The sequence below is a fragment of the Hyperoodon ampullatus genome (assembly GCF_949752795.1).
Source record: "Hyperoodon ampullatus genome assembly, chromosome: 16".
NCBI classification, from domain to species: Eukaryota; Metazoa; Chordata; class Mammalia; order Artiodactyla; family Ziphiidae; genus Hyperoodon; species Hyperoodon ampullatus.
Window position 1 is genome coordinate 66,312,346 of NC_136929.1, and position 26,318 is coordinate 66,338,663.

The 26,318-nt window shown below is 39.0% G+C and overlaps 1 protein-coding gene across 1 annotated transcript in view; it reads left to right on the forward strand.

Moving 5' to 3' along the window:
• Positions 1–22,992, forward strand: part of CCDC169 (coiled-coil domain containing 169) — a gene marked incomplete at its 5' end in the record, with an annotated part of 40,638 nt that extends 17,646 nt beyond the window's left edge. Inside the window, 6 exon segments of the mRNA XM_079721638.1 lie at positions 1,681–1,769; positions 1,771–1,792; positions 1,875–1,915; positions 16,290–16,388; positions 16,609–16,662; positions 22,858–22,992. Coding sequence (XP_079577764.1) covers positions 1,681–1,769; positions 1,771–1,792; positions 1,875–1,915; positions 16,290–16,388; positions 16,609–16,662; positions 22,858–22,926 — 374 coding nt within the window. The 3' untranslated portion in view covers positions 22,927–22,992.
• Positions 22,993–26,318: the final 3,326 nt, after the last annotated feature.

Consider the following 26,318-nt stretch of genomic DNA (forward strand, 5'->3'; position numbering starts at 1 on the left):
TTCTCCCAAGAGACACAAATGTTTCTGCTAAATTTTTATCCTCACAATCTGTATTTTGATAATTAAGTACATCTTAGGCCTTGATAGGTTGGCTGCTGTGGTGCTCAGGGTCAAGGATCATCTTTTTTAGGGTCACATTTATTGTGACCATCTAATGAGAGCACCACATCTCTTACCTGGGCTGGTTTTAGATGGCTCTGAACATTCCTTAGTATCAAGATTATTCCAGAAACTTGCTATTTTGAATTGCTAATTTTATTCCCAGTTGAAAGCATAATTTAAACATTATTGCATTTTAAAGACAGATGAAAAACTATTTTTCAAAAATTTTGTAAAAATTACAAACCTCAGTATGAAATCAGTACTTCTGGCTTATCACAGAACAAAGTGTGGCAGGGAAAGTCAAACTCAGTGTGGTCCTTTTTCAGAAAAAGAAAACAGTTGACAGCAGGAAGCTGACCAAATTTGGGGGCGGGGGCAATGCTGGTATGTGAAAAGAAAGCAAAAATTTTATCAATCTCCAGTTTTGTGGGTCTCCATCCACTTGTTAAGCATTTGGATTCATGACTTTGGACTTCGGTTTGGAAGGGCGTTCCTGCCCCTCTCTTTGGTAGACCACATCTGATTAGAAATGAGAGTGAGGGCAGGGTTGTGTTAAGGTTGCAGAGGTTGGCAGTGGTGTGAGCTAGTAAGTGTTTCTTCTTAGACTCCTCCATCAGCCATTATGTAGCAGAAGTTGCCCCATATATGCAAAGAGCATTTAAAGTTTAGAAACGCCATTTTTTCTCTCTACAAAGTGTGACTTTCAAGACTCAAAAAAAAAAAAAAAAAAAAAAAAATTAGCTTTGGGCCTTGGAGCCGAAAAGGAGGTTTTAATTCTAGGCTGCATCCTCCTCCTCCTCCTCCCAGGGCGAGAAGACAAGTGTTTTGGCCTCAGTAGCCAAAGGGATTTAGTGAAAGAAAACTGCTTACGGATAAGAGAAGATACCTGAATAGGTAGCCGAAGGTAAACAGTGTTACCATAGCACAGCGGTTAAGAGGACACACTTTCAAGTCAGAACTAACTGGTTGAAACCCCAGTTCCCCATTTATTACTTTGTCATCTTAATACTGTTATTTGACATCTTTGAACCTTGTTTTCCTCATCTGTAAAATGGGTAACTAAGTTTTTGTAAATGAGGATTAAATTAGTTTATATATGTAAGGTATTGTGTGCTTTTAACATAGCAAGCACATAATTGGTAGTTGTTGAACGGACTTCAGAATTCTTTTGCAAAGGAAAAAAATGATTATGACATTGGACAGGAGGCTAGTACTCCTTAGGCTGTAATTATGGATATTTCAAGTTCCAAGGAAAGAAACATGTTCCTGATACTTCCTCTAATAGAATTCCTTATAAGGATACACAGGGAACTAAAGACAAAAGGGGGTGGAGAGTAAGAAGACCAGGAATCACAATAGTGACAGTGAGGCCGGCTGGGTGAGAATAGGTGAGTCTGGTGTCTGCACAGATCCTGTGTAATGGAGAACGCATGCTTAGACATGAGTTCCCTCCAGTGCATCTGTGTTACTAATAAAGTCCAGTATAGTAATGGAGTAGGACTGAGCTAATTAATGTTGTTTTAATGAATAAATGAGAGGTGGTGAGGTGATCTTGACCGTCCCCACCTCTTCACTCAGGTGGTGAATGGAAAACCTGTTATGAGACACAACTTGAATTGAATGACCAACTAGAAAAGCAGATTGTTTCTCTCAAAGAGAAAATGGAAAAAAATTTGTGGAAATCCTTCAGGTACAGAAGCACCTATATATGTGTTTTATAAGTTGAGTTAAAATTGATAAAACATCAGTTGCTCATATTTGCTTTATTGTAGACAGACTGCCTTCTATTCGTGTCTATGAATGGATGTCAGTGGTGAGTAAAAGATGTTTAAACAAAAGGAATAATTGAAGGAAATTATGTGTATTTTTCCCCAGACAGATTTCAAACAAAAGTTTAAAGACTGTGACAAGGTCCAAATAAAATATTTTGTTCAGTGGAGCTTTCCTGTGATGTAAAGGATCCTATAAACAAGGCCTTCAGCTTGGTCTCTCCCGTAAAAAGCTGGGCAGGGATTTTGTTGCAGGTACAAACAAAATAGAAGTGAAAGGATCTCAGTGGTCAGGCTGGGGGGAAACCTGAGTGTGTCTATTCCTTACAACCTGAAAGAGCCTGTTTAACTCAGAAATACCTCTCTCATACCCATCTAAAACAGTTCCATTCTAGTTCCTCTGGAATACACACACACACACACACACACACACACACACACACACAGTATGTATAAAATCTAACAACTGAGAACCCATAAATTACCCTGTAACCTCACTGGGCTGCTTCACCTACTTTTTCTTTTGGTTGTCCTAGTAACATCTTTCTTGTTTTGAGAGGTAATTTTAATCTGTGATAAATGAATTTATGTTTTCTACTTTACAAAGAGTATTCGTTTGTTTTTCATTCATTCAAATATTTGTTAATATTTCTTTTTAATGTAGAGGAGGCCCAAAGCACGACTTATGTTGAACTCTTGCTGAATTTTTATTTCAAGAGTACTCAGAAAAACATGGAAATCTTGTAAATAAATCAAGGGTACTTTGCATGAAAATGAAACTACAATACTCAGCTAAATTGGCAGGACTTAATATTACACTAATAATTATAATAACTTGTCCTAAATTAAACATATGTACTATGCAAATTAACTTATGTACATTATTTCAGTCTTGCAACAAACCCCATGACATAAAATTTTATATTGTTATTTTAATACATGTGATTCTAAGCTTAAAGAGATTGAATGACTGACTCAGTTTCACACAGTCTGGAAATGTGGCGTCAGAGTCTCTCCCTCTTAAACCTCTGCTATTTACCTCTGCTGTACCAACAGCCCTTTGATACTGCTGGTCAGAAATACTGTGTTTCTTAGTCGCTGCAGGTAGAGCACTGAGCTGCCTGCTGTATCCACAGGAGTCCTGGGCGTTGATGGAGAGCGCACTTCGAATAACTGCAAACCTTTAGTGAAAGACCTAGAAAAATCTTGTGTTCTTGTTAATGAATGGAGGGAGAAATTAACTGTTTTGCAGACCTCTCTGTTATTTACAACCCAGAAATACCCTTATGTCTGTGTGTTGGAAAGTCAGGAAAATAACGTGTGTTTTGTTGTTGTTGGAAAAGTGGTGAAGTTTTTTCCTCTGCCATGGAGTCATATCTCCATCTTGTGGTATTTAGAAATTGCTGCAAGGGCTGTTTTAAGCTTAGTGTTTCTTAACTGTAGGTAGAATTTTATTACTACCTACAGAATATAAAATATCAAGTTCTACCTACAGAATATAATATATTCTGGCTTCCTGCTTCTTGACAGCCTACCCCCAGTCATAGCTCAAGAAACGGGGTATCTAGCCTCCTGAAGGGTAGCAACAAGTGCTGGTATGACATGGGAGAAGACTCTGTAGCATATCTAAGAAGCATTTAATCAGTTTTCTCATTACTACCTCAGACTCTGTAATTTATTCTTGTTCACAAAAATACACTTATTTCCCTTGATGAATTTGTGTTATTCTTGAAGAAAATGTCTTTCTCTAAGAGGTTTAGATCTGGAGGCAGAGAATTACATTTCTCTTCAGTAAAGAACAAAAGAAATGTTAGAAGAACCAAGAGTGGGGCCACATACTAAGCAGAAAGGAGAGAGAATGAAAGTTCAGGCTCTTAAGGAGTCCTCTCTATTCTCTGGGCAGATGCCCTGAGTGCCTGGGTTTTCTTACACAGTGGAATCCAGGGGGCGTTTGTCTGAATAGCAGGGATTAGGAATCTAACCACGGAGTTGGTGATGGAAGTAGCCAACTACTGAGCAAAAAGCACTGGGGATCCAAAAATCCTATATCCAGTATAAGAAAGAAATCTCTCTTTTCCGAGGACAAAAGAGATAGTCTTATTCTTTATATCAGAAACAATATTTGTGAGGTTCAGACATGTACCATTTGTGTAACACAAACATTTTTGGTTTTCTGTTAGGTTGATAATCAGAGAAAAGGGCCTAAATTAGTTGTTTTGTGGGACAGAGTATGACTTCAAACACTATTTGTAAATTTACTGACTCTCTATCCTTGTTGTAGATTGCTTAGTCTTTAGGAGTAATCTGAACCCGCATACTTAAGAAACTGATGTTAGTTAGTTTGAATACTGATTTTGAGTAACTTCAAAGTGCAGCTTTGCTTATGAGCAACAGAAGGATGAACACTGGTCTTTGACCTGTGCATGTCTAATTTCTTTAAATGATATCATTAGAAAAATAAATATGAAACGTCCAATAAGTTATTTTCAAACTGGACCACTAAAGTGGACTTGATTTTAATATTTTAGAAAAAAGTATTTACTTAAGTGAGAGTGGGGTTCTAGTCCTTGTTCGGATATAGATGGGCTTCAAGCCTTCAACCTTTCTGAAGATTACTTTTCTCATCTGAAGGCAGTATGATTAGATAAACTTTAAAGTGCCTTACAGTGGTATAATTTGTTAAACTTTAATTTTAGTAGGATGTCTCAGTTAAGGGTTATGTTTGGCTGCATATAGGAGAAAGGCTTAAGTAAGGTATTTTGGAGCTTTTCCTCATGTAACAGGAAAGGGAAGGTATGCAGTCCAGGGTTGGTGCAGTGGCTCTATAATGCCTTCAGGAATCCAGACTCCTCCTGACTTTCCACTCTGCCGTCCTTTAATGAGTGGCTTTGTCCCCATGCTCACAAGATGGCTTCTCACTTGCTTCACAGTCTCATTCAAGGAAAGAAGTAGGATAAGGGAAAAGGGAAAGGTGAAAGCTAGTCAAGTCAGCTTCCTCTTAACGAGCTGCACCCAGCAGTTTCCCTGTACATCTCATTGGTTAGAACTTTATCACCTGGCCACCCATGTTTGCAAGGAAGGCTGAGATTTGTAGTGTTTTAACTGAGCATAGTAGGACAAAGGGGAAGATGGACATTGGATGTGCAGTCAGTTCCATCTGCCACGCACAAGCTCTATCGCCACATTTCATTTTAAGGAATATGTATTTATTTAATATTATTTGGAAAATAAAAGAGAAGAAAAGTATTAAGTTAAACACATCTACTGTTGTGTTCTTAGTAATTTTTGGTATGTATATATATTGATTAAAAGGAAGAACTCAATAGATAAGACAACCAAAAGGGGAAAAAAGGAATAAAAAAAAGGACTGCACTTTTAAAAAAATATGTAATTGTAACCTTACTTCATGGACAATTTTGTATTCTATTGCTATGTTCACCATGGACAATTAAATCAATTATGTCTTATGTTTTCTTCATGTACATTTTTAAGGGCTACATTATATTCCATTGCATTGGATTATTAATGTTCAATTACTTTCCCCTATAGTTTAGGGTATTTCTGGCTTCTTTAGGGTATTTCTGGCTTCAATTTTAAATACAACAAAACCCACAGAGGACAATATGGCAAAAAATATATTGTAGTATTTGCAAATCTTTGGATTTTTGTCACTTTTTGACCTCAGCTTTTTTAATGAAAATACTTTATAGAGGGCTTCCCTGGTGGCGCAGTGGTTGCGAGTCCGCCTGCCGATGCAGGGGAAATGAGTTCGTGCCCCGGTCTGGGAGGATCCCACATGCCGCGGAGCGGCTGGGCCCGTGAGCCATGGCTGCTGAGCCTGCGCGTCCGGAGCCTGTGCTCCGCAACGGGAGAGGCCACAGCAGTGAGAGGCCCGCGTACCGCAAAAAAAAAAAAAAAAAAAAAAAAAAATACTTTATAGAGTCGAGGCAAGATGATCTTGGATTTGGTATATGCCATTCCAGTTTATTTTAAAATACCTTTCTACATATATTGTGTCTAAACATTCATATAAAAAAATATCATGCTGTATGTGACATTCTTCTATTTTTTTTTTATTCTATCCATGTTAATATATAAAGATCTAGTAAATTTTATCTGCTGTATAGTATTCCATTAGATGTATATATCCTAATTTATGTATTCCTCTATTTCAGTACATTGAAGACTTTTCAAAATCTCACTATGACAAACATTGCCAAGGTGAACATCCTTATAAATATCTCCAAGTACAGAGTGTTCCTCTGGACTTTGCTAACTTTTCTGCAAAGGCTAGAGCGTAAATATTTTCAGCTTTATAGGTCACCCCATCTCCCTTGCAACTACACATTTCCACTGCTGTGTTCTAACACATCTTTCTTTACAGGCCGCAGCCAGATTTGATGTCCAGGCTGTAATTTGCTGGTCCTTGCTTTAGGGCAGTGGTCCTCAAACTTCCATAGTAACAGAATCACCTGGAGAACTTCATAAAAATATAAAGTTCAGCCCCATTCTTTATCCAGCTTGCTACCTCTGCAGTCTTTAATAGTTCTCCATCTAACTCGAATACACACCAAAGTTTGAGAACCGCTCCTCTAGCACACTTATAGTGGAGTTTTTAGATCATGAGATATGCACATATTCAAATTTTCAAATAAAGGTAAGGCCCCTCTGGATCGATCTATCTAAAGACACCCCAGGTCTACAGTTAGCTCGGTATGTCAGGAATAAATAAGAGAGGTGATGGGAGATGAGCTTGGAAATCCATGCAAGGACTACATAATAAAGGATTTTGTATCCATGTTAGGGAGTGTGAACTTTTTATATGTGATGGGAAGCTACTGAAGTATTTTGTATACAGTTTTAAAGTCATCTCCTACCCCACTCCCCAGGATTCCCCAGGGATGGGTGAGACTTGAAGCAGGAAAACCAGTTAGGATGCTCTTGTAATAATCTAAGTAAGGGAAGGTGTTTTTCAGCTTGGACAGTAGTATATGGGGATGGAGCAGAGGTGACAGATTGAAGAGATGTTGAGGAATGTGGACTTTATAAGTATCTGGATACTGGGGTGAGAGTGGGAGAGGATGTGAGGATGGTTAAGCTTGAATAACTTTGTGGATTAAAGTGAGCAGGGCTCTAGAAATCAGAACTAGGGAGATAATAGGAAATGACTTAGGTTTGTGTGTATTACACAGATACCAGTGGTCAGTCAGCAACTGGAAACAGTTTTAGACTGAGAACGTTGTCTCTCTGAAAATAGAGGCCGTGGAGTCATCAGTGTCACCTGAAGTCATGAAAGTTTAAGAGATTGCTCAGGCAAAAATATATAGTCTGACAAATAGGATTGAGGATTGAACCCTGGGAAATACTAACATTTAAGGTAATTCAGTGAAGATCAATGAGAAGGAAAAATATTGAAAAAGGATGAGGGGCAGAAGTGGGCAAGAGTGGCATCCCAGAAGCCAAGGGAGGAGAAGGTTTATGAACGATCAGCAGAAGGATGTTCTCCAGGAAACTTCTGGTGCGGGGTAGGATAAAGCGCATGGTCCACAGTTTGGGCAAATTATTCAGAGGCGAAGGATGTAGGCAACTGCTAACCAGAAGAGAGGATATTGGGGAAAAAAAGTGGTGCAGCGGAAAGTAGGGGTGAGAAAATGGAGTGAGTGTAAGCCATGGAAACATGGCTTCTGGAATTAAACTGTTCTGGTTCAAATTCAAACTATGGGACACTAAGGAAGTTATTTCATCTCTCTGAGGCTTAATTTCCTCATCTGTAAAATAGAGTTAATTAAACTCTCTTGCAAGGTTGTCACGCAGACTACTAGAGATATGTAAAGCCAAAAGCATAGAGGCTGACAGAGTGAGCTGCGTGTTAGTCCTCTTCTTTCCTTCCCTTGATGAAGGAGAAGTAAAATGTCATTAAAACAAGTCTGTTGTGAGATTAACCTTAATCTATTTGGAAGGTGTAAGGGCAAGGGTAAGGCCCAGAGATGTGCAATCTTATTCAGCTCTGCTGTTACACAGTTGTGAATCTTCTGGTACCTTCTTAAAGCTCTCGCAGAATTTTGTGGTTCTTTGTACCTGCCCAGAAAGCAGGGGCTTCTGCAGGGAGTTAAAGCCTCTAATAAAAAGCACAGAACCTTTACTTCCCTTGGGGTAGCTGGGTGTACATTTTCTAGCCCCTTCTGTTTGTGTCCACCAGAAAAAGAATGTAGAGCCTCCCTAATGTTTCAGGAATTTCCAGGTGTGTCCTGCAAAGATCTGTAGCCTTTCTGGAAGGCTAGAATCTGTTTTAAGCATACCAAATAACTAAAAGTTAAGGCTAATCTGGCTGTTTCACCTCTGATGAGCAATAGCTATTTCTCAGGTTCTGACCTGGCCCTCCAGGCCTCTTCGTTAATCTCTAGTTAGGTAGTTAGGTTAAAGAGCTAAGGATGCACTGCACTCTTTATCAAAAGAGGTTGATGGCTCGCACCATGCAGCCCCGCAGAGGGTTCCCCAGCAATAAATTGAGTAATCTTTCAGTGCTTTACTGTCACTACTAACATTTGGCAGTGCATGTCTTGTTCCCTAGATTAGCTTGTTCAGGCCAAGTCAAGCTTAGTACCTCTGATACTGTGCCCCAAACAGGAAGGAGGGTTGGCTGCTCTACTTCCCAGCCTCCCTTTACTGCCCAGCACTGCTGCATCCTTAGCTGCTGGTCAGCCTTTCGAGTAGTGGTTCTTTAATTTTCAAACTCTATAAGAATCACATGGCATTACTCCCAGAGATCCTCATTTCATAGGTCTAGGGTAAGCCCTGGACATTGGTCTTTTTAGCAGGCATTTCAGTAGGTTCTATTACAGAGCACAATTTGGGAAAAAGAAACAAACCAATTTAAGGAATTTATATCCCTCAGAGAAAGATGTGCAAGACAGCATGTCTTGCGACAAGAGTTCCTATAAAGTCTTTCTCACCAACTTCCACCATTTCCCTGTGGTCACCTCTATGACAGCGGAAGTCTTGGTCCCTGACTCATCTGGAATCAAAATCAATGACACCTTATCTCAGTCTGTTTGGGCTGCTAAAAAAAAAATACCACAGACTGGGTGGTTTATAAGCAACAGAAATTTATTAGTCACAGTTCTGGAGGCTGAGAAGTCCAGGATTAAGACACCAGCGGATTCAGTGCTTGGTAAGGGCTCGCTTTCTGGTTCATAGACAACGCCTTCTTGCTGTGTCTTCACATGGTGGAAGGGGTAAGGGAGCTCTGGGGGATCTATTTTATAAGAGCATTAATCCTATTCATGAGGGCTCAAACCTCATAACCTAAGCATCTCCCATGATACCATCACATCAGGCGTTGGGATTTTAATATGTGAATTTGGTGTGTGGGGGGCACAAACATTCAGACCATAGCACCCTATTTCTCTCTGCTTCTAATTTTTCCATCAGTGTGCTCTCCTTTGTTTTCCACTACATCCAGACAACTTGGACCCTTCAAGGAAACCTCTTACCAGCACACATGCTCTGTCAATCAGATGGTTAGAGCACAGGAGATCCCGCTCCTAAAGCCAACAAGACGGCCTGGTGGGGGGAGGCACAAGGGAGGGAAGATATTTAGTCTCACCTCAAATGTTCTCTGCAGGACTCTTGGTCAATTTGTCGAAAATCAATTGCTAGAAAGCCAATTTGCCGAAATTCAAATCCTTACTACGTCCTTATAAATACAATCTTAAGTCATTTAAAGAAAGGTTCAATTAGCTAAAAACTAAGTCTGTAGAATCAATATGAGGTATTATGTTATAGGCATCACCAGATTCGTGTTCTCCCCAAAGATCAGAATGTTTAATTTGGTGACAAGTGTAGCCTCAAATCAGAGAAAAGTTATAGATTTTATATATAAATCTAATAACAATGTTGTCCACCAGGGGGCGCCTGTCATTTAAGCATGCAGAACGCCGTGCTCATTCATTGTTGCAATTGCTTTCACTAAGAGGTACAGCATATCTAGGAGTTGTGATTAATTGTATTCTCAGGTTTTTCTCTTGTAAGCATTCAATACAGTGATTTTTTAAACTTGTAGTTTTTATGTGTTCCTCATTATAGTAATTGAAATTGTTTTAAAAAAAATAAGTGGCTAATAGAGCTTCTTTTCCACTTGGTATAGATGAAAGGGACTTAAAAAAAATCTAAGTATATTTGATTTCAGGTATGTGAGTAGTATCTTGAAATTTCTTATTATTTCCCTGTTGTTTCAACCTCCTGTTGGAAGGTGACTTTTTACAAGCAAATTAAGGCATGAATATAGGTGAAGTATGAGACTGTTTGGAATGCTAAGATCTGTTTAGTTTCAAAAACAAAACAGAACAGCTTTTCCATGACAGTAGAAGAATTAATTTTGTGTGTGCATGATTTGGGGTGGGGTGGGTAGTTTCTAGTGGTGTCTTCAATTTAGCTGTAGCTTTAGGATGTCTTTTTAGGCTGCAGTTTTCTAGTACATGATGACTGATTATATAATCAGATAAAACCAGCTCCTTGGGAAGACCAAGAACTTTAAGCTGTGGGTCTTATAATGAACTGGAAGTGATGGGATGAGAGACTATGTGCCTATGATAAAATCATTTTTAAATACTAGTTTATTTTGAAGTAAGTAAAATAAAGAATCAAAATCTAGAATGAACCTTAAGGTTATTATAGTATGATTTTATAATTTTTAAAGGATTTTTGATATGTATAATAATTTTATAATTGGAATCACAAATGTATTGCTTTTAATGGTCCAAGGTACTTAATGACTAATGTAGTTTTGCAAAATCCAAAATGTGTTCTCATTTTCTCTCTAGGCAATTTTAAAAATTATTTACTTACATAACACTTTATTTTTTAGAGCAGTTTTAGGTTCACAGCAAAATTGGGAGGAAGGTATGGTGATTTCCCGTATACCCTCTACCCCACATATGCATGGCCATTCCCCTTATCAACATCACTCATCAAAATGATCCTAAATTGACCCATCATAATCACCCAAAGTCCATAGTTTACCCTAGGGTTTACTTTTGGTGTTGTACATTCTATGTGTTTGGACAAATGTATTAAGAAATTTTGGGGCTTCCCTGGTGGCACAGTGGTTGAGAGTCTGCCTGCCGATGCAGGGGGTTCGTGCCCCGGTCCGGGAAGATCCCACATGCTGCGGAGCGGCTAGGCCCGTGAGCCATGGCCACTGAGCCTGCGCATCCGGAGCCTGTGCTCCGCAACGGGAGAGGCCACAACAGTGAGAGGCCCGTGTACCGCAAAAAAAAAAAAAAAAAAAAAATTTTGGAAGACCCTCAGTTGGAGGAATAGTCATTGACTTAGAGTTGAGGAAGCAACAGCAAAGTGCCTGCTGAGAGGAATATCAGTGAAATTAGAGCAGTCACTCTTCAGACCCACTTGGTGCCTTAGAACTTGGCAGCACCAGGTGCTGAAGAAGGTGGAGGTGAGGATGGAGCTGGAAACTGAGAGATTAATTGAACATATATACGTACATGGAGCAGTTAGTTACTGGGACCCCTCTACCACCCCATGTGCCAGGATACTCTCCTTCAGTCAGTCGTCTATTTTCTGGAAAAAAATTAAGCTGCAGTAGCTTTGGACTTTGGGCCTTCAGGCACAGATGAGGGTGAGAGTGAGATACAGGTCTAAAATGATGGAATTAAACGAAAATACGTGATCTGGATAATGGAACTCTCAGCTCTCCCCACCTTGCCCTACTCCCAGAAAACCAGCAGCTAGGATTAACCCTCAAAGAGTAGGAGATTGGAGGATTCTTCATCTGAAAAACTGAAATGCCCTTAAGGAAAGCAGTCAGTGTGTCCACCCAGAGAATGCACCTCACAGACTTCCCAGGACAGGAAGGTTAACTGACTGAGGACCCTTGGGGTTGAGCTCGAAATCCATCACTGCTTTTCATCAAGACCACACCTCCCACAGGCTGTTCCAGGTCCATGATCAGGTGCAGTGGGGATACCAAGGCAGACCTATTCCTAGGAAACATGGGACCCCACTGTCAGTGACTTTGGCTTAAGGATTCCCTGCTGGCTTTGCCAGACTTCCCTTAGGCTGCATGCCAGCCTGGGATGCTTCCACTTCCAGGACCTTCTCTCCCTCTCCCCTTCACTGCGGGTCAGACTTGCATTACAGTTGACTACTTTCCCAGCCCTCTCCTGTTCCTTGCCTGTTTCCTTTCACACAGACATCTCTAATAATAGAATCTTTTCACATTTAACCCCATCTTGTTATCTGCTTCTCAGAAGACCACATCTACAGCTAGAGGCACTGGGAGTGATGTGAGAAAACAGGAGGTTAGATGGGATTTGGCACTGGCTCCCTATGTAGCAGGCAGTAGGGGCTGTCCTGATTAGCAGATGTGGCACCAGTAGATCCTGGCTCAGTGTGGCCGTTCAGTTGCTAAAGATTTCACTGATGGTGACCTTGGAAAATGTTCTCATGGAGGGAAATACTGTGGAGGAAGCCATGATGCAGGCATTTGGAAAATATGGGATTATTGCCAAATTGTATTGTCATCCTTCATAAGGATAATGAGAGGCTGAGAATAGTTATCAAGCACTTAATACCTAAGAGTGAAAAGTAGAGAGCCTTGGTGGTAGCCTCTAAAGAGGCCATCTATAACAGTAGTGAAAGGGCAGCCACAATAGAACAGCGAGGCTGAAGACCCGATTGTGAGGGTTGCAGAGCTCCAGAGGCATTTGAATGCCCAGTCCAAGCAGGCCTGTTATGTGCAGGGCGGGGCCCTGATGGGGGTCACCAGGGGTCCTAAAGCTGTGACAGGACAGCTGGATGGGTGCTCGTGATGATGTCAACTCTACAGCTCCACCTGGACCCTCTGGATGGGCAGAGGTGGCCCACCTCTAGCTCTAGTGAGGGCTAGAGAGCACTCCCCGTCCTGGAAGCTGCTCGACAGGCGTCTCTCCAGCAAGGCAACCAGTCCCCCCCCACCCCGCCTCAGGAGCTGCCCCACCTCCAATCCTGGCTGCCAAGCCAATTCATGATGGTGCTGTTCAACAGCTATAATTTAAAAAAATTAAGAATGGAGGAGCAGAGGCTGAGGACAGTTACCCCAATAGAAAACATAGTTGTTTGCTCATTTCCCAGACCTGAACCAATTTTCAGATCCAGAAATCACTGACCAAAGAAGTGGCTGGGTTCCTAAAAGGAAGGACCCCACAACATCAGTCCAAGTACATATCATGACGGTATCTCCAGTCTTCCCCTGAAGAGACCTCTGACCACTTTTACAGGTGACTGTACACTGTGGGAAAGGAAATAGCCAGACATTTCGAGGTCTGAGTTGACATTGATCCTCAGAATGGCAACCTGTGCTTGAAGTCCAAATCACACTGGACCCAGTGTGCCCACGGACTCCCCTACTTCCACAGTGATAATTTTTCCAGTCCCTGAGTAACTGAAGTAGATATACCTGGCAGTTGAAGTTAACCCCCCATGGGGCCCTCACCTCTGAAGTAAAAGCTATCATGGTGCAGAAAACCTAATGGAAATGTGAGAAATTGTGGCTTCCCCACCCAGGGCCAAAATTGTAAAACAAGAACAATTTGTTATCCCAAGGAAGAGGGCCTAACATAGCTCTGTTTAATTTGCCAGTCTGACCCCTGTAAAAACTAGGTATATCTTGGAGAAAGACTATAGGCTACTGCAGACTTAACCAATTAGTAGCACCAACTGTTTTACCAGATGTGGTATCACTGCTAGAGCAGACTAACAAGTCTTCAGTATAAGGATATGCAGCCGCTGATGTGGAGAATGCACTCTTTCCATTCCAATTAGAAAAGAGGATCAAGAAGTTTGTGACTTCTGGTTTCAGCTCCAGTATGTATAGTGCTTGGGAGTCATCAATCTTGTCATAACAACAAAAAAAGGTGGATAACCTGAAAATCAATGACTCTTCTTGACTCCTTAGAAATCTGAATTTGCAGGAAAAATTCCCACCCAAAAATCTGTATGAATAGACAAATCCACACAGTCACCGAGATCTGCTTAACCTGGAACAGAAGCTGCTGTAAACACAAACTGATAGGAACACTTATATGGTAAATGTGATGAATTACTGGAGGAAGAATAGGCAAATCCATTATTAAAGTTGGAGACGTAACACCTCCTGTCAGCAACTGATAGATCAAGAAGGCAGAAAAATCAATGAAGATATAGCTGACCTGAACATCACTATCAATGAACTCAATCTATTGACAGTTATAGAATATTCCGTCCAACAACAGCAGAATACAGATTCTTCTCAAGCTTACGTGTAACATTCACCAATGTAAACCACATTGGTGGTTTAATAGGCACCCTATTAGACTCTGAGCTTCATGCGGATGGGGCCTGGGTTTGTAATTCTCACTGTGGTATCCCTACCACAATGCCTGACACATAGGAGGTGCTTGATGAATATTTTTTAATAAATAAATGAATTGTAAAATTAGGAGACAAGACAAGGAATCCAGTCTGCATGGGAATAGCAGCAAGATATATTCTAACACAGAGAAAGCATATTAAAAATGCTTAAACCTCAAAGGTTAAAACTGCAAACCCACACCAACAAGTAACAGAAATCATCCTTTTGTCATAGAAACTGCCACTCGATTAATATTCCTAAACCTCTGCTTTCATCATGGTCACTTCTTTAATAACTTTCAATAGCTCCCAGTGTGTAGACTCCTGAAACTAATATACACCAAGCCTTCGCTAACCAAGGCCTTCCCTAGTTATCTTACCTTGCCTCTTATTTATTGTTCAAATACTTTGCTTCAGCTCTTGAATTTGTGTCTTTCCTATCTACATTTCTTGTATGAGCTTCTAGAGTTTTGGACCATATCTCATTCAGTTTTGGACCATATCTCATTAATATAAAAATAATTTTATTCCAGTTGTTTATTTGTAAATTAATTCCTTTTAGAATTTGGAGTGCATTTTCCCATTGACTCAATATTAAAAATGATTAGATCCTATTTTACATCTCTAAAAATGTATTTAACAAATGATGTAAGTGAAGCATATTACTATGGAAGGCTAAGCTTGGAATCCTTGGAGAAAGGGTCTCTGCAGCAAAATTTTGAACTATATCCACCACTCCCTGATTGTCCCTTCAAAAACTGTCATCCTTGAGCATTGGTTTATTTCATAAGGGTTTGATTTTCTATAGCAAACTCAGTCAGTTTATCCTCTTGTATTTACAGGGCTTTCATTGATTTTCTTCTGGAGCAAGTTTGTGTTTAGGGGAGGGGGATTGAAAACTATTCAGGACGCCAGTGCATAATTTTTGAAGACAAACAATGCCTGCCTGAGAAATATCACTGATCACGTTTTAACAGGGATGTTAAGCACATAGGCATAGTGGAGAATTGTCACTTCCAAAGGATTTGTTTGATCACTGCTGTTATTTTTAGAGACTAGAAATTGCCCTGTTTCAGCTGACCTAATTATTCCTATTAATACAATTTTTACACTTCTAATAGTTATTAACAAGTATCTAAGAGAGAATAAGCAAATTTTTTCGAGAATGAGCTGTGTTTCAGGAGAAGGGTATGCGCTCTAAAATAGCTTGCAGTTTGCTCTGTGGAGATTTAAATCGGCAGCTTCCATTTTTATTTGAATGTTTCTTTTAATAAATTCAGTGACCTAGATCATGACCAACGAGAGTTGTGTAGAATTTGACTTGGCGATTTTAAAATCTAATATGTAAGAATATGGGAAATAATTGGAGTTACTGGAAAAGATCAGTTATTAGTTTAGGAATTAAAATTGTAAACCAAATCAGTGTAGTGCATTATTCCTCTGGCACTTGGCTAACCTTCTTCTCTACTTGGCTTCAGCTATTTGTGATGAGGGGTATTTGTGATGGATTGATGTCTTAGATTCCAGAACTGTCCTACTCTACAATATTTTCACAGTTCCCCTCATTATCAACCGTATCGCCTGTTCTAACACTCTGCTTTTGTTACCCTGGTAACAATCTTATGAATACACATACAATAATTGTTAGTGTGTGTTGTCTTTGGAGTCAGATTACCTGGATTCTAATTCCAGCTCTACCATTTATTAGCTCTGTGCCTTTGGGCAAGTTATTTAACCTCTAGCAGTTTTCTCAATAATAAAATGGAAATAAATATATTAGCCATCTCCATGGCTATAATAAGAATTAAATGAAATAATCTATGGAAAGCACTTAGCACATGGCATATTGCTAGGGTTCAGTGAATATTGTAATTATTACTATCACTATTACTAAAAAGGTACATATTAAAGACTTCTGAAACCACAGACTGATACAGAGTAGAGGGAATTTGCCAATGAAGAAATTGGTGGTCATATTTATTGTTATTTAGAATGTGAGCACATGTAAAAATTTACTGTTTATACTTTCAGGAAGCCTTAAATACATTGCTTAAACAACTAGAGAAAGGAAAAAGGAGTCTTGAAAATCAAGTGAAAGACTCTGCACTGAGACTGGAACAAGAGTCAAAGGTTTGTTTTTATTCTATACTAAGACATCCCTTTGGAACTGCCATGATTTTTAGTATGTTATCTACAAACCTACTATATAATTCTCACAATATACTTACAAAACTATTTTGTACACTACTTTAAAAAAGCATAGCGACATAAACTTAACTTAGCAGTCGTCTCGCTAGTATTGTAAATCTTCTCTGATGCTGGATTCTTTACTTCTGTATCTTTCACCTAGGGTTATCACAAGACCAGCCGTGAGCGCTGTACATACTTTGCCGAAAGGTCTCAGGTAACTTTTGTTTTTTTTACTTCCAAGTTCTAAGAGTTTCCTCTTACTGTAAATTACGTTTTTCACTATTCTAGGTTTTTGATTGGTTTGGCTTGGTAGGGAAACAGCTGTTGGAATTATGGGAAACAAAGGTACCAAGTTTCTGTATATGGAGGGTGAAAAGGAAAATATATAACTTTTATAAAAAGGTAAAAATGAGATATGTTCCCCATATTAAGAGTGTATTTTGCATATTTGCTTCCTTAGTTGTTCTTTTAGTTTGATTTGTAATTGCTAGAATTCAAACAAATAAGTGGTTATCCCTCTGCTGTCATGAAACTTAAGGCATTTTACCTCATAGTTATGCATGGTGAAGTCTAAGATAGACCCAGCATTGCTATTGCTAGAAAGTGTGTACTTATAAATGATAGGACAGGAAAGTGATCAGTGAATTATGAAAGACATTGCACATATTTTCCAGTTTTTCATTTGGTTTTTCATTTTATTTATGATGTTGTTGGTATATAGAGTTTGTTTTGATGTTGTCAGACCTATCTTTTATTTATGGCTTCTTATGTCATAGTTTAAAAGACTGCCTTCACCTCAGTGTTTCATAACATTCATCACATCTCTTTAGTACTTATATGGCTTAATATTTGACGTTTAAATATTTAATGTTTATTAACTTTATTTTGGTATATGTTTTAAGTTTAGGATATGAATTCAGTTTTCAGTGTGCATTATCCAAATGGAAGTGTCCAAAGCGCAGTTGGATATATGAAGCTCAGAAAAAAAAAAAAATCAGGATTGAAGATATGGATTTAGAACTTATTAGCACAGAGATGGTAAATGACACCATGTGAATGAATGAAATGCATCAGGGAGAATACACAGGGTGAAAAGAAGAGATAGTCTAAGATATAACTCTGAAGAGTTTCAACAGCGATAGTCAAGGGAAGAAGAGCCAGAAAGAAGGCTGGAGTCGTCAGGACATAGCTACATGAGGCAAGGAGGTAGAGGACCTTGAGGGCTGGTTTTGCCTTAAAGGTAATTGGCTAATCACTGATGTGGAGTCTCCAGAGGTCAATGAAAGGACTGAGAGGAAGGGAGTTATCACTGGGGATTGGAGCCGACAAGGGGATGCATAGAACAACTTGAGAATGAGAGTCAGGGCAATAGGGGATAAAGGGAGGCTTGGACTTCTAGTGCCAATGAAGGTAAGCAGGAAATTGAGACAAAATAGCATCACTCACAGTAGTCTCTTATCCATAAAATGGACAATCACTTCAGACTTTATGGTTCTGGATGCTTGGCTGGAGGCCCTGCAGCACTGGCACCCACATTCCTTTCCTCAGACCATGTTCTCTACTTGGAGTACGTTGTTTCTCTTACACTCCAGTTCTGCCTCCTTCGAGGTGTAGCAAAATGCCACCTCCCGTATGAGGTTGTGATATGATGAAAGACCACAGACTCTGGAGTCACTGCAAATTTGGATTTGAATATCAGATTTGTACCTAACTGTGGTTCAATCTTTTGGGACCTCAATTTCTTTCTTCCTCTGTAGAAGGGAAGCAGTGGTAGTGTAGTTATCTTGCAGGGGATTTGTGAGGGTTTAGAGATATAATGTAAGTAAAGTGCTGAGTGAAATGCTTGGCACATAATTGGTTCTACATTCCAGTAAGTGGTGAACACTATTTTCCTGTGTTCTTTCCCGATCTCCCCAGCCCCTCTCCCTGCGACCGGGGCATCAGAATTCCTACCTCAGCCATCCTCCTTTAGCTTTGTTTATCTGAAAAAATCATTTGGGTGGAATAGTTCCTAGTTTGATTATACAGGATCACTGAACATACAATCAAAGCCTATTTTAACAGCTTCCCAGGAAGATGTTAATCCTGTTTCCCTGTATAAATGTTAATAAGGATTTTCACTCTAGAGTGAATTGTTAATCTTTATAGTCAAAATGGTTCTGACCGTGTGGATACTATGGTGACTGGAAAGGTCAATGCATGATTTGCAGCTCTTCCCATGCTGAATACATAAATAATTGATTCTTTAGTAGATAACTAGAGCTTTTTGCTGAGTCTGCTGTTTATATTTCTGCTGGCTTCACTGTTTTGACTGAAACTGAGTTTCCACATCTCAGGATTCTTCTAAGTTACACCGTGTATAAGACATTGCTTTTTAAGAATATACAAGCAATATAGCCAATATTTTATAATAACTATAAATGGAGTATAACCTTTAAAAATTGTCAATCTCTATATTATATGCCTGTAACTTACAGAATATTGTACATCAATTATATTTCAGTTTTTAAAAATGAAAGATTAAAAACAGTATATACAGACATACCTCAGAGATATTGCAGGTTTGATTCCAGACCACCATTATAAAATAAATATTACAGTAAAGCAAGTCACGGGAATTTTTTGGTTTCCAGTGCATATTAAATTTATGTTTACACTATACTGTAGTGCAAGAGCATTATGTCTAAAAAACAATATCCGTACCTTAATTTTAAAATACTTTATTGCTAAAAAAATGCTAACTGTCATCTGAGCCTCCAGCAGGTCAGACTCTTTTTGCTGGTGGAGGGTTTTGCCTCGATGTTGATGGCTGCTGACCGATCAGGGTGGTGGGTGCTGAAGGTGGGGCGGCTGTGACAGTTTCTTGAAATACGACCACAGTGAAGTTTGCCACAGGGATTGACACTGCCTTTCATGAACAATTTCTCTGTGGAATGCAACGGTGTTTGATAGCATTTTTTTTTTTTTTTTTTTGCGGTACGTGGGCCTCTCACTGTTGTGGCCTCTCCCATTGCGGAGCACAGGCTCCGGACGAGCAGGCTCAGCGGCCATGGCTCACGGGCCCAGCTGCTTCCCGGCATGTGGGATCTTCCCGGACCAAGGCACGAACCCATGTCCCCTGCATCGGCAGGCGGACTCTCTACCACTGCGCCACAAGGGAAGCCCTGTTTGATAGCATTTTACCCACAGTAGAACCTCTTTCAAAATCGGACTCAATCCTCTCAGTCCCTGACACTGTTATCAACTAAATCTATGTACTATTCTAAATCCTTTGTTGTCATTTCAGCAGTCTTCCCAGTGTCTTCACCAGGAGTAGATGCTATCTCAAGAAACCACTTTTCTTTGCTCATCTACATGAAGCAACTCCTTATCCGTGAAAGTTTTATCATGAGATTGTAGCAATTCAGTCACATGTTCAGGCTCCACTTCTAATTCTAGTTCTCTCATTACTTCCATCAGATGGAAGTTACTTCCTTTACTGAAGTCTCGAACCTGTCAAAGTCATGCACGAGGATTGGAATTAGCTTCTTCCAAACTCCTCTTAATGTTGATATTTTGACCTTTTCCCATGAATCATGAATGTTCTTAATGGTATCTAAATGGTGAATCCTTTCCGGAAGGTTTTCCATTTACTTTACCGAAATCCACGAAAGGAATCACTATCTATGGCAGCCCATAGCCTTACGAAATGCATTTCTTAAGTAGTAAGAGTTGAAAGTCAAAATAACTCCTTGACCCATGGGCTGCAGAATGGAGGTTTTGTTAGTAGACATGAAAACCAATCGTTGTCTATCTCCATCGGAGCTCTGGGGTGACCAGGTGCATTGTCAATGAGCAGTAATATTTTGAAGGGAATCTTTTCTCAGATTATATAATAATAATAATGAAAAAGTTTGAAACATTTTTCAAGAATTACCAAAATGCTACACAGAGACATGAAGTGAGCAAGTGCTATTGGAAAAATGGTGCAGATAGACTTGCTCAGTGCTGGTTTGCCACAAAACCTCGAATTTGTAGAAAAATTTCTACAGATTTATTTGCGAAGTGCGATAAAGCAAGGTGCAGTAAAGCGAGGTATGCCTATAAACTTAACTTCTATTCCCACAAACAGAGAATTCTAGCAATGCATCTGTGACTTGTTGAATATAATGCTTTGGTTTCCAGATAAGGCACCTGACACAGCTCTGTTTGATTGTAAGGCAATTCTAATTTTTAGGCTTGTTAAAGCATCAACTCCTTATTTTTCTTCCTTGAAACTTCTGTTCCTTCTTCTTTTTCTTTGAGACTTCCTTAAAACCCATTGCTTTTAGTTCCATCCTCTGAAGAGGAAGTCTACACTCTTTCTATACGACAGCTTTTCAAAGATTTTTTTTTTCTTTTCAAAGATTTGAAAACAGCTCTCCGTCTTCTCATAGCTTTTTTTACCCCCTGAGCTAAAATATTAAGTTACATTAGCCATTCCTCATGACATAGGTTCTAGACTAACCAGCTGTTTCGTTGCCTTTTTGGACAACTCTGTCTTGTTATTGTTCATTTGAAAATAGAGCTCCCAGGTTTAAATGTAGACTTGAGATATAATCTTAACAGCATAGCTGTTAGTCTTGTCCTCACCATACTCATTTTTCTTCTTTGCTCTCTGAGCAATCATTCTAAAATACAGGTGAAGTGTTGTTCCTGGTATAAAACTTCAGTGACTTTGCATTGTCCAAAGGATCTCAGCAAAGCTGCTCAGTGTGTTTTACAAAGTCCTGTCTGACACGCAGTGCCTGCCTCTCCAGCTATGTCCTTACTTACGCCCTGTACTGCAGCCAGACCAATGATATATGTGATTCCTGTGTCTATCATCTGCTTTATACCTTGACGCCTGTGCTGCTCCCTCTGTCTGGAATGTCCTTTCCCTAGTTCTTAACTGGCTGCTATTCCATGTGGATCCCCCTAAAGCCAGAACTAGTTGCGTCTGTTGTATGCTTACAAAGCACCTATGCAAACCTCTGCTAAGACAGCAAATTGTACAATCTATTTATTTTGCTGTTTCCCCAATAGATTGTAAGAACCACAATTTGTCCTTGTACCCCAGTGCCTAATGTAGTGGTGGCACATAGAAGGTGCTCAATAACATCTGCTGAGTGAATAAATGAACGAATTCCATCTTCTGGTCCAAAGTTGTCACTTTTAGAAAATTAGTTAACATTTTGCTTCACAAAGCAAAGAGTTCATCAGGTGTGAAATCCAACTGTCTTCCCTTTTGCCTTCAAATGTATTCACATCTTTATCCATCTTTCCTGTTCCTCCTTCTGCCTTAAAGAAAAAGGATCCCATACTTCTTCCCAAGTCTATCTGCTGCCTCTAGGACTCATTTCATAATTATTTTCTCATATTACCAATCTCTCTTCCACTGACTGTGGTGTGTCCTTTGTCTGCAGCATGCTCATCTCTTCCACCAAAATACAACAAAAACAAACTTCTGTTTTGCCCTATCCTCATAAAACGACTACCTCAGCTTTCTTTTTCTCAGCTAAACTTCATGAAAGAGTGGATACACTCACTGCCTTTGCTGTTAACTCCTCGGCCTCTTTCAGCTGCCTTCTGCCCCCACCACTGGGTTCTGACACAGTTTATCTCTCAATAGCCAAATACAATACAATGACTCCTTTTCAAGCCTCCTGGTAGCAGACATGTCTGACGCATTTCATACTGCTAACTGTGCTCACTTTTTAAAACTATCACCCACCCCCCTTGACTTCCATGCCAGTGTATTTCCTGGGTTTTCCGGTTGTTTAAATGATGTCCCTATCTTTAGTGATTCTCCTGTCCCTTAAAAGTTGCTTTTCCAAGTGTATATCACCAACTCTCTTACCTCTCTGTGTGCTCTTAACAAACGATCTCATTTACTCATGGCTTCAGTTACCATCTCTAAGGTCATCAGCCTCAATTTTTCCTGAATTGCAGATTATATTTACAACTGCCCACAAGGTGTGTCCACTTTTGTATCTTGGAGGAATTTAAAAATAGACAATAAATGAAAATCTTATCTTGTCTTTCCATTTCAAGATACCTACAGCTCCTATTGTCTTATCAACGCTAACGGCAGAGTACATGTATTATTTATATTTAGTGTCTGTAAAAACTTAATGGTCTTTACCAAATGGATGGTATGATTTTCATAATTTACTCTATATTTATTTTTAAAATTGCATGGACTATGGGGTTGAGATAGAGGGGTTTCCAGAATCTTTAGAAGCCTGATAATACTGGAGAAGGCCAGAATTTCTCATTATTCTTCAGCTTCTCTTAGTCATGCTACAAAAGGACCTGGCTAGGAAAGAGTTAATTGGGAATTGACCATTCCTCTTATCTCTGAAAGCAGTCATGAAATAAGAGGATAAATGCTCAACTATTTGTATTTCAGGTCTCTGGCTCATACCACGTTTCTAAAAGGCAACAGATGAGACGCAAGAGGGAGGAGATACGGGGATAGATGTATATGTATAGCTGATTCACTTTGTTATACAGCAGAAACTAACACACCATTGTAAAGCAATTATACTCCAATAAAGATGTTAAAAAAAAAATAAGGCGTTCCTGGGGTATTGATAATGTACTACTTCTTAATCTGGATGCTACTTACATGGAAGTGTTGAGTTTATGAAAATTTAACAAGCTGTACATTTATTATATGTGTACTTTTGTGTTTGTAGACTATACTTCAATTAAATTCTTTTTAATCCCTTAAAAAAATAAATAAATAAAAGGCAACAGATGTATCAACTGCCTAAAATGAAAGAGAATCTAGTGAAAACTTAAGTCTAACTATATCTTTCCTTTCTAATTAATTATATTCACGTGTGAATGGTACTCACAAAACAGGTGTCCATTGTATTTTGGAAGTTGAACGTCCAGATTTTATAGCAACGATGTAAAATAGCAGATGATAAGAGAACTTAAAGAAGTTTGTTCTCTCCATTCACTATTTATGTATATTTTGTAGGTTCCAGGAATACTTTTCGTCCTCAAACATGATAAGACCTTGTTTTGCAAGCTAGAATAATACTGTTCCCAAGTAGAGCATACAACTACACCATTAACAATGATATAAATCCAATTAAATTATCAGCCTTAACCTTTTTAGTGAGGAAATATGGACACTGAAATAAATGTAGATGCCAGTGCAGTTTAAACTATGTTTCCCTATGTGAACAAAAGCAATTAAGAATGAATAAAGAACAGAGGAATATTTTATGAGTTTAGGAGGTTATACCTACACATGATTTTTCCTGGTCCTGTACTAAGTACAGAAGAATTACTCAGGCAATCCTTGTCTTTTATAACTTTACCTCACATAGGGAAGATATTCATATATAACTTAACAATATAAAAATTGTAAATGAAGATATAAATTAGCTATAGATCAGAATCCTTTTCAAATACAGGCATTCAAGATGTATGCAATATAGCAAGTTCCTTTGGTGAAAATTCATGGGAAAGCAACATTTTGTTCTATATTTGGCTAGATAAGTATTCTTCCTTGCGTAGTCATAAATACTTTAAATTATAATTCATTATCTTTGTACATTTTCATCAGTGGAAATACAGTGTAGTTAAAACATTAAAGTAAATTCTGGGAAAGGACGTTCCCTCTGGAAACTACTATACTTCTCTGTTGGGAGGGCCCCAAGACCACTCCTGTGCATGATTTGCTAGAACAACGCACAGGACTCAGCATCTATGTGCCCATGCAGCTAAGATTTATTATAGCAAAAGGATACAAAGCAAAATCATCAAAGGAAAAGGGTGTATGAGATGAAGTTTGGAGGAAACCAGGCACAAGCATGTAAAAGTCCCCCAGTGGAGTCATATAGGAACAGACTTAAGTTCCTCCAGCAATGAGTTGTGACAATATGTCAAGTTTTGTATTCCAGAGACCCTCGTTAGAAACTTAGTGCCCATGCATTTGCTGACCATTTGTATATTATCTTTGGAGAAATATCTGTTCAGGGCTTCCCTGGTGGCGCAGAGGTTGAGAGTCCGCCTGCCGATGCAGGGGACGCGGGTTCGTGCCCCGGTCTGGGAGGATCCCACGTGCCGCGGAGCGGCTGGGCCCGTGAGCTATGGCCGCTTGAGCCTGCGCGTCCGGAGCCTGTGCTCCGCAACGGGAAAGGCCACAACAGTGAGAGGCCCACATACCACAAAAAAAAAAAAAAAAAAAAAAAAAAAGAAATATCTGTTCAAGTCCTTTGCCCATTTTTCAGTTACTGATAAGTTGTTTGTCTTAATTTTGTCGTGTTGTAAGAGTTCTTTATATTTTCTGGTTACTAGACCTTATCAGATATATGATTTGCAAATAATTTCTCCAATTTTGGGTTTTTTTTTCTTTCTTGATGATGTTCTTTGAAGACAAAGTTTTGATGATGATGAAGTCCAATTGATACTGGCTTCCTAGGATCAGTTTAGTGGTTGCTTGTGCTTTAGGTATCATATCTAAGAAATCATTGCCTAATTCAAGAACATAAGGATTTATACAGGTTTCCTTCCAAGAGTTTGATAGTTTTAGCTCCTTTTTGGTCCACTTTGAGTTAATTTTTATATATGGTGTGAAATAAGGGTCCAATTTCAGTCTTTTGCATGTGTCTATTCAGTTGTCCTAGCACCATTTGCTGAAAAGACTATTCTTCTTCAGTTGAATTGCCCTGGCACCCTTTTAAAAAATTAACCATAAACATATGTTTATTTATAGACTCTCAGTTCTATTCCATTGATCTATAAGTCTGTCCTTATGCCAGTACCATGCTGTCTTGATGACTCTAGCTTTTCAGAAAGTTTTGAAATCAGTGAGTCTGAGTCCTTCAAATTTATTCTTCTTTTTCAAGATTGTTTTGGTTGTTCGGAGTCCCTTTATTTCCATATGAATTTTAGGATTAGTTTGTCAATTTCTTCACAGCAATACCACAGAGCTGAGGAAAGCAGGGTAAGGCAAGTTAACATATTACAACGCTCAGTGTTCTTGCAGAGTTTCAGTTGTGTGTGTGTGTGTGTGTGTGTGTGTGTGTATGTTTATTAAGTTCTCCAGGATTGCTGCAAGCCTTTGGTTAATTTTTAGACTTCTGAAAAAGTTGCTTCTGACCATTTTTGCCAATTTTCTCATTGCTTTTATGGAGGAAATAATTTTTGGAGGTCTCTATTCCGTCATTTTTGCTGACATCACTCCCTGAGAAAAATATTTTTTAAAGCACCTTGCAGGGAATTGAAGCTGGCTCTTACTACATCAAGTGAGCATACGGGGAAGTTGGCTTTATAAAGATATATAAGTCAGTAAGGGAAAGATGATGCCATGGAAATCTAAGAACAGGAATTACAATATAACTGGGCCCACAGATATTAGAATTAGAATTCAGGGAAGCTTTAAAGACCTTAGCTTTAAAGATGGATCATCACCTTAGTGATTTGCCATATAGAATGGAAATTAAAGGCACAGACTTTGAACTCTGACTTCCTGAATTCAAATTACAGATCTACTTACTAACTATATAGCTTTGTTTCTTTCTTCTATCTAGCAGGGCTAATGATAGTGTCTACACCATAGGGATTTTGTGAAGTTGATAGGAGTAAATAAATAAATAAATAAATAAATAAATAAAATGTAGAACAGTCCCTGACATAGATTATGTGTTATAAAAATGGTGTTATTACTATTTGTAGTATAGTAGACCCCTAGTTTATTCTCTACTTCATTTTTCTTCTCATTACCAACTGCTATCTTCACTTTCTATATCACTTGTATATCATAGACCTTGGTATATATCATAGTTTCAATTTTATTGTAATTTTAGGTCACATGTCTTTGGTTTACTCATGGATCCTTATTTCCATCTT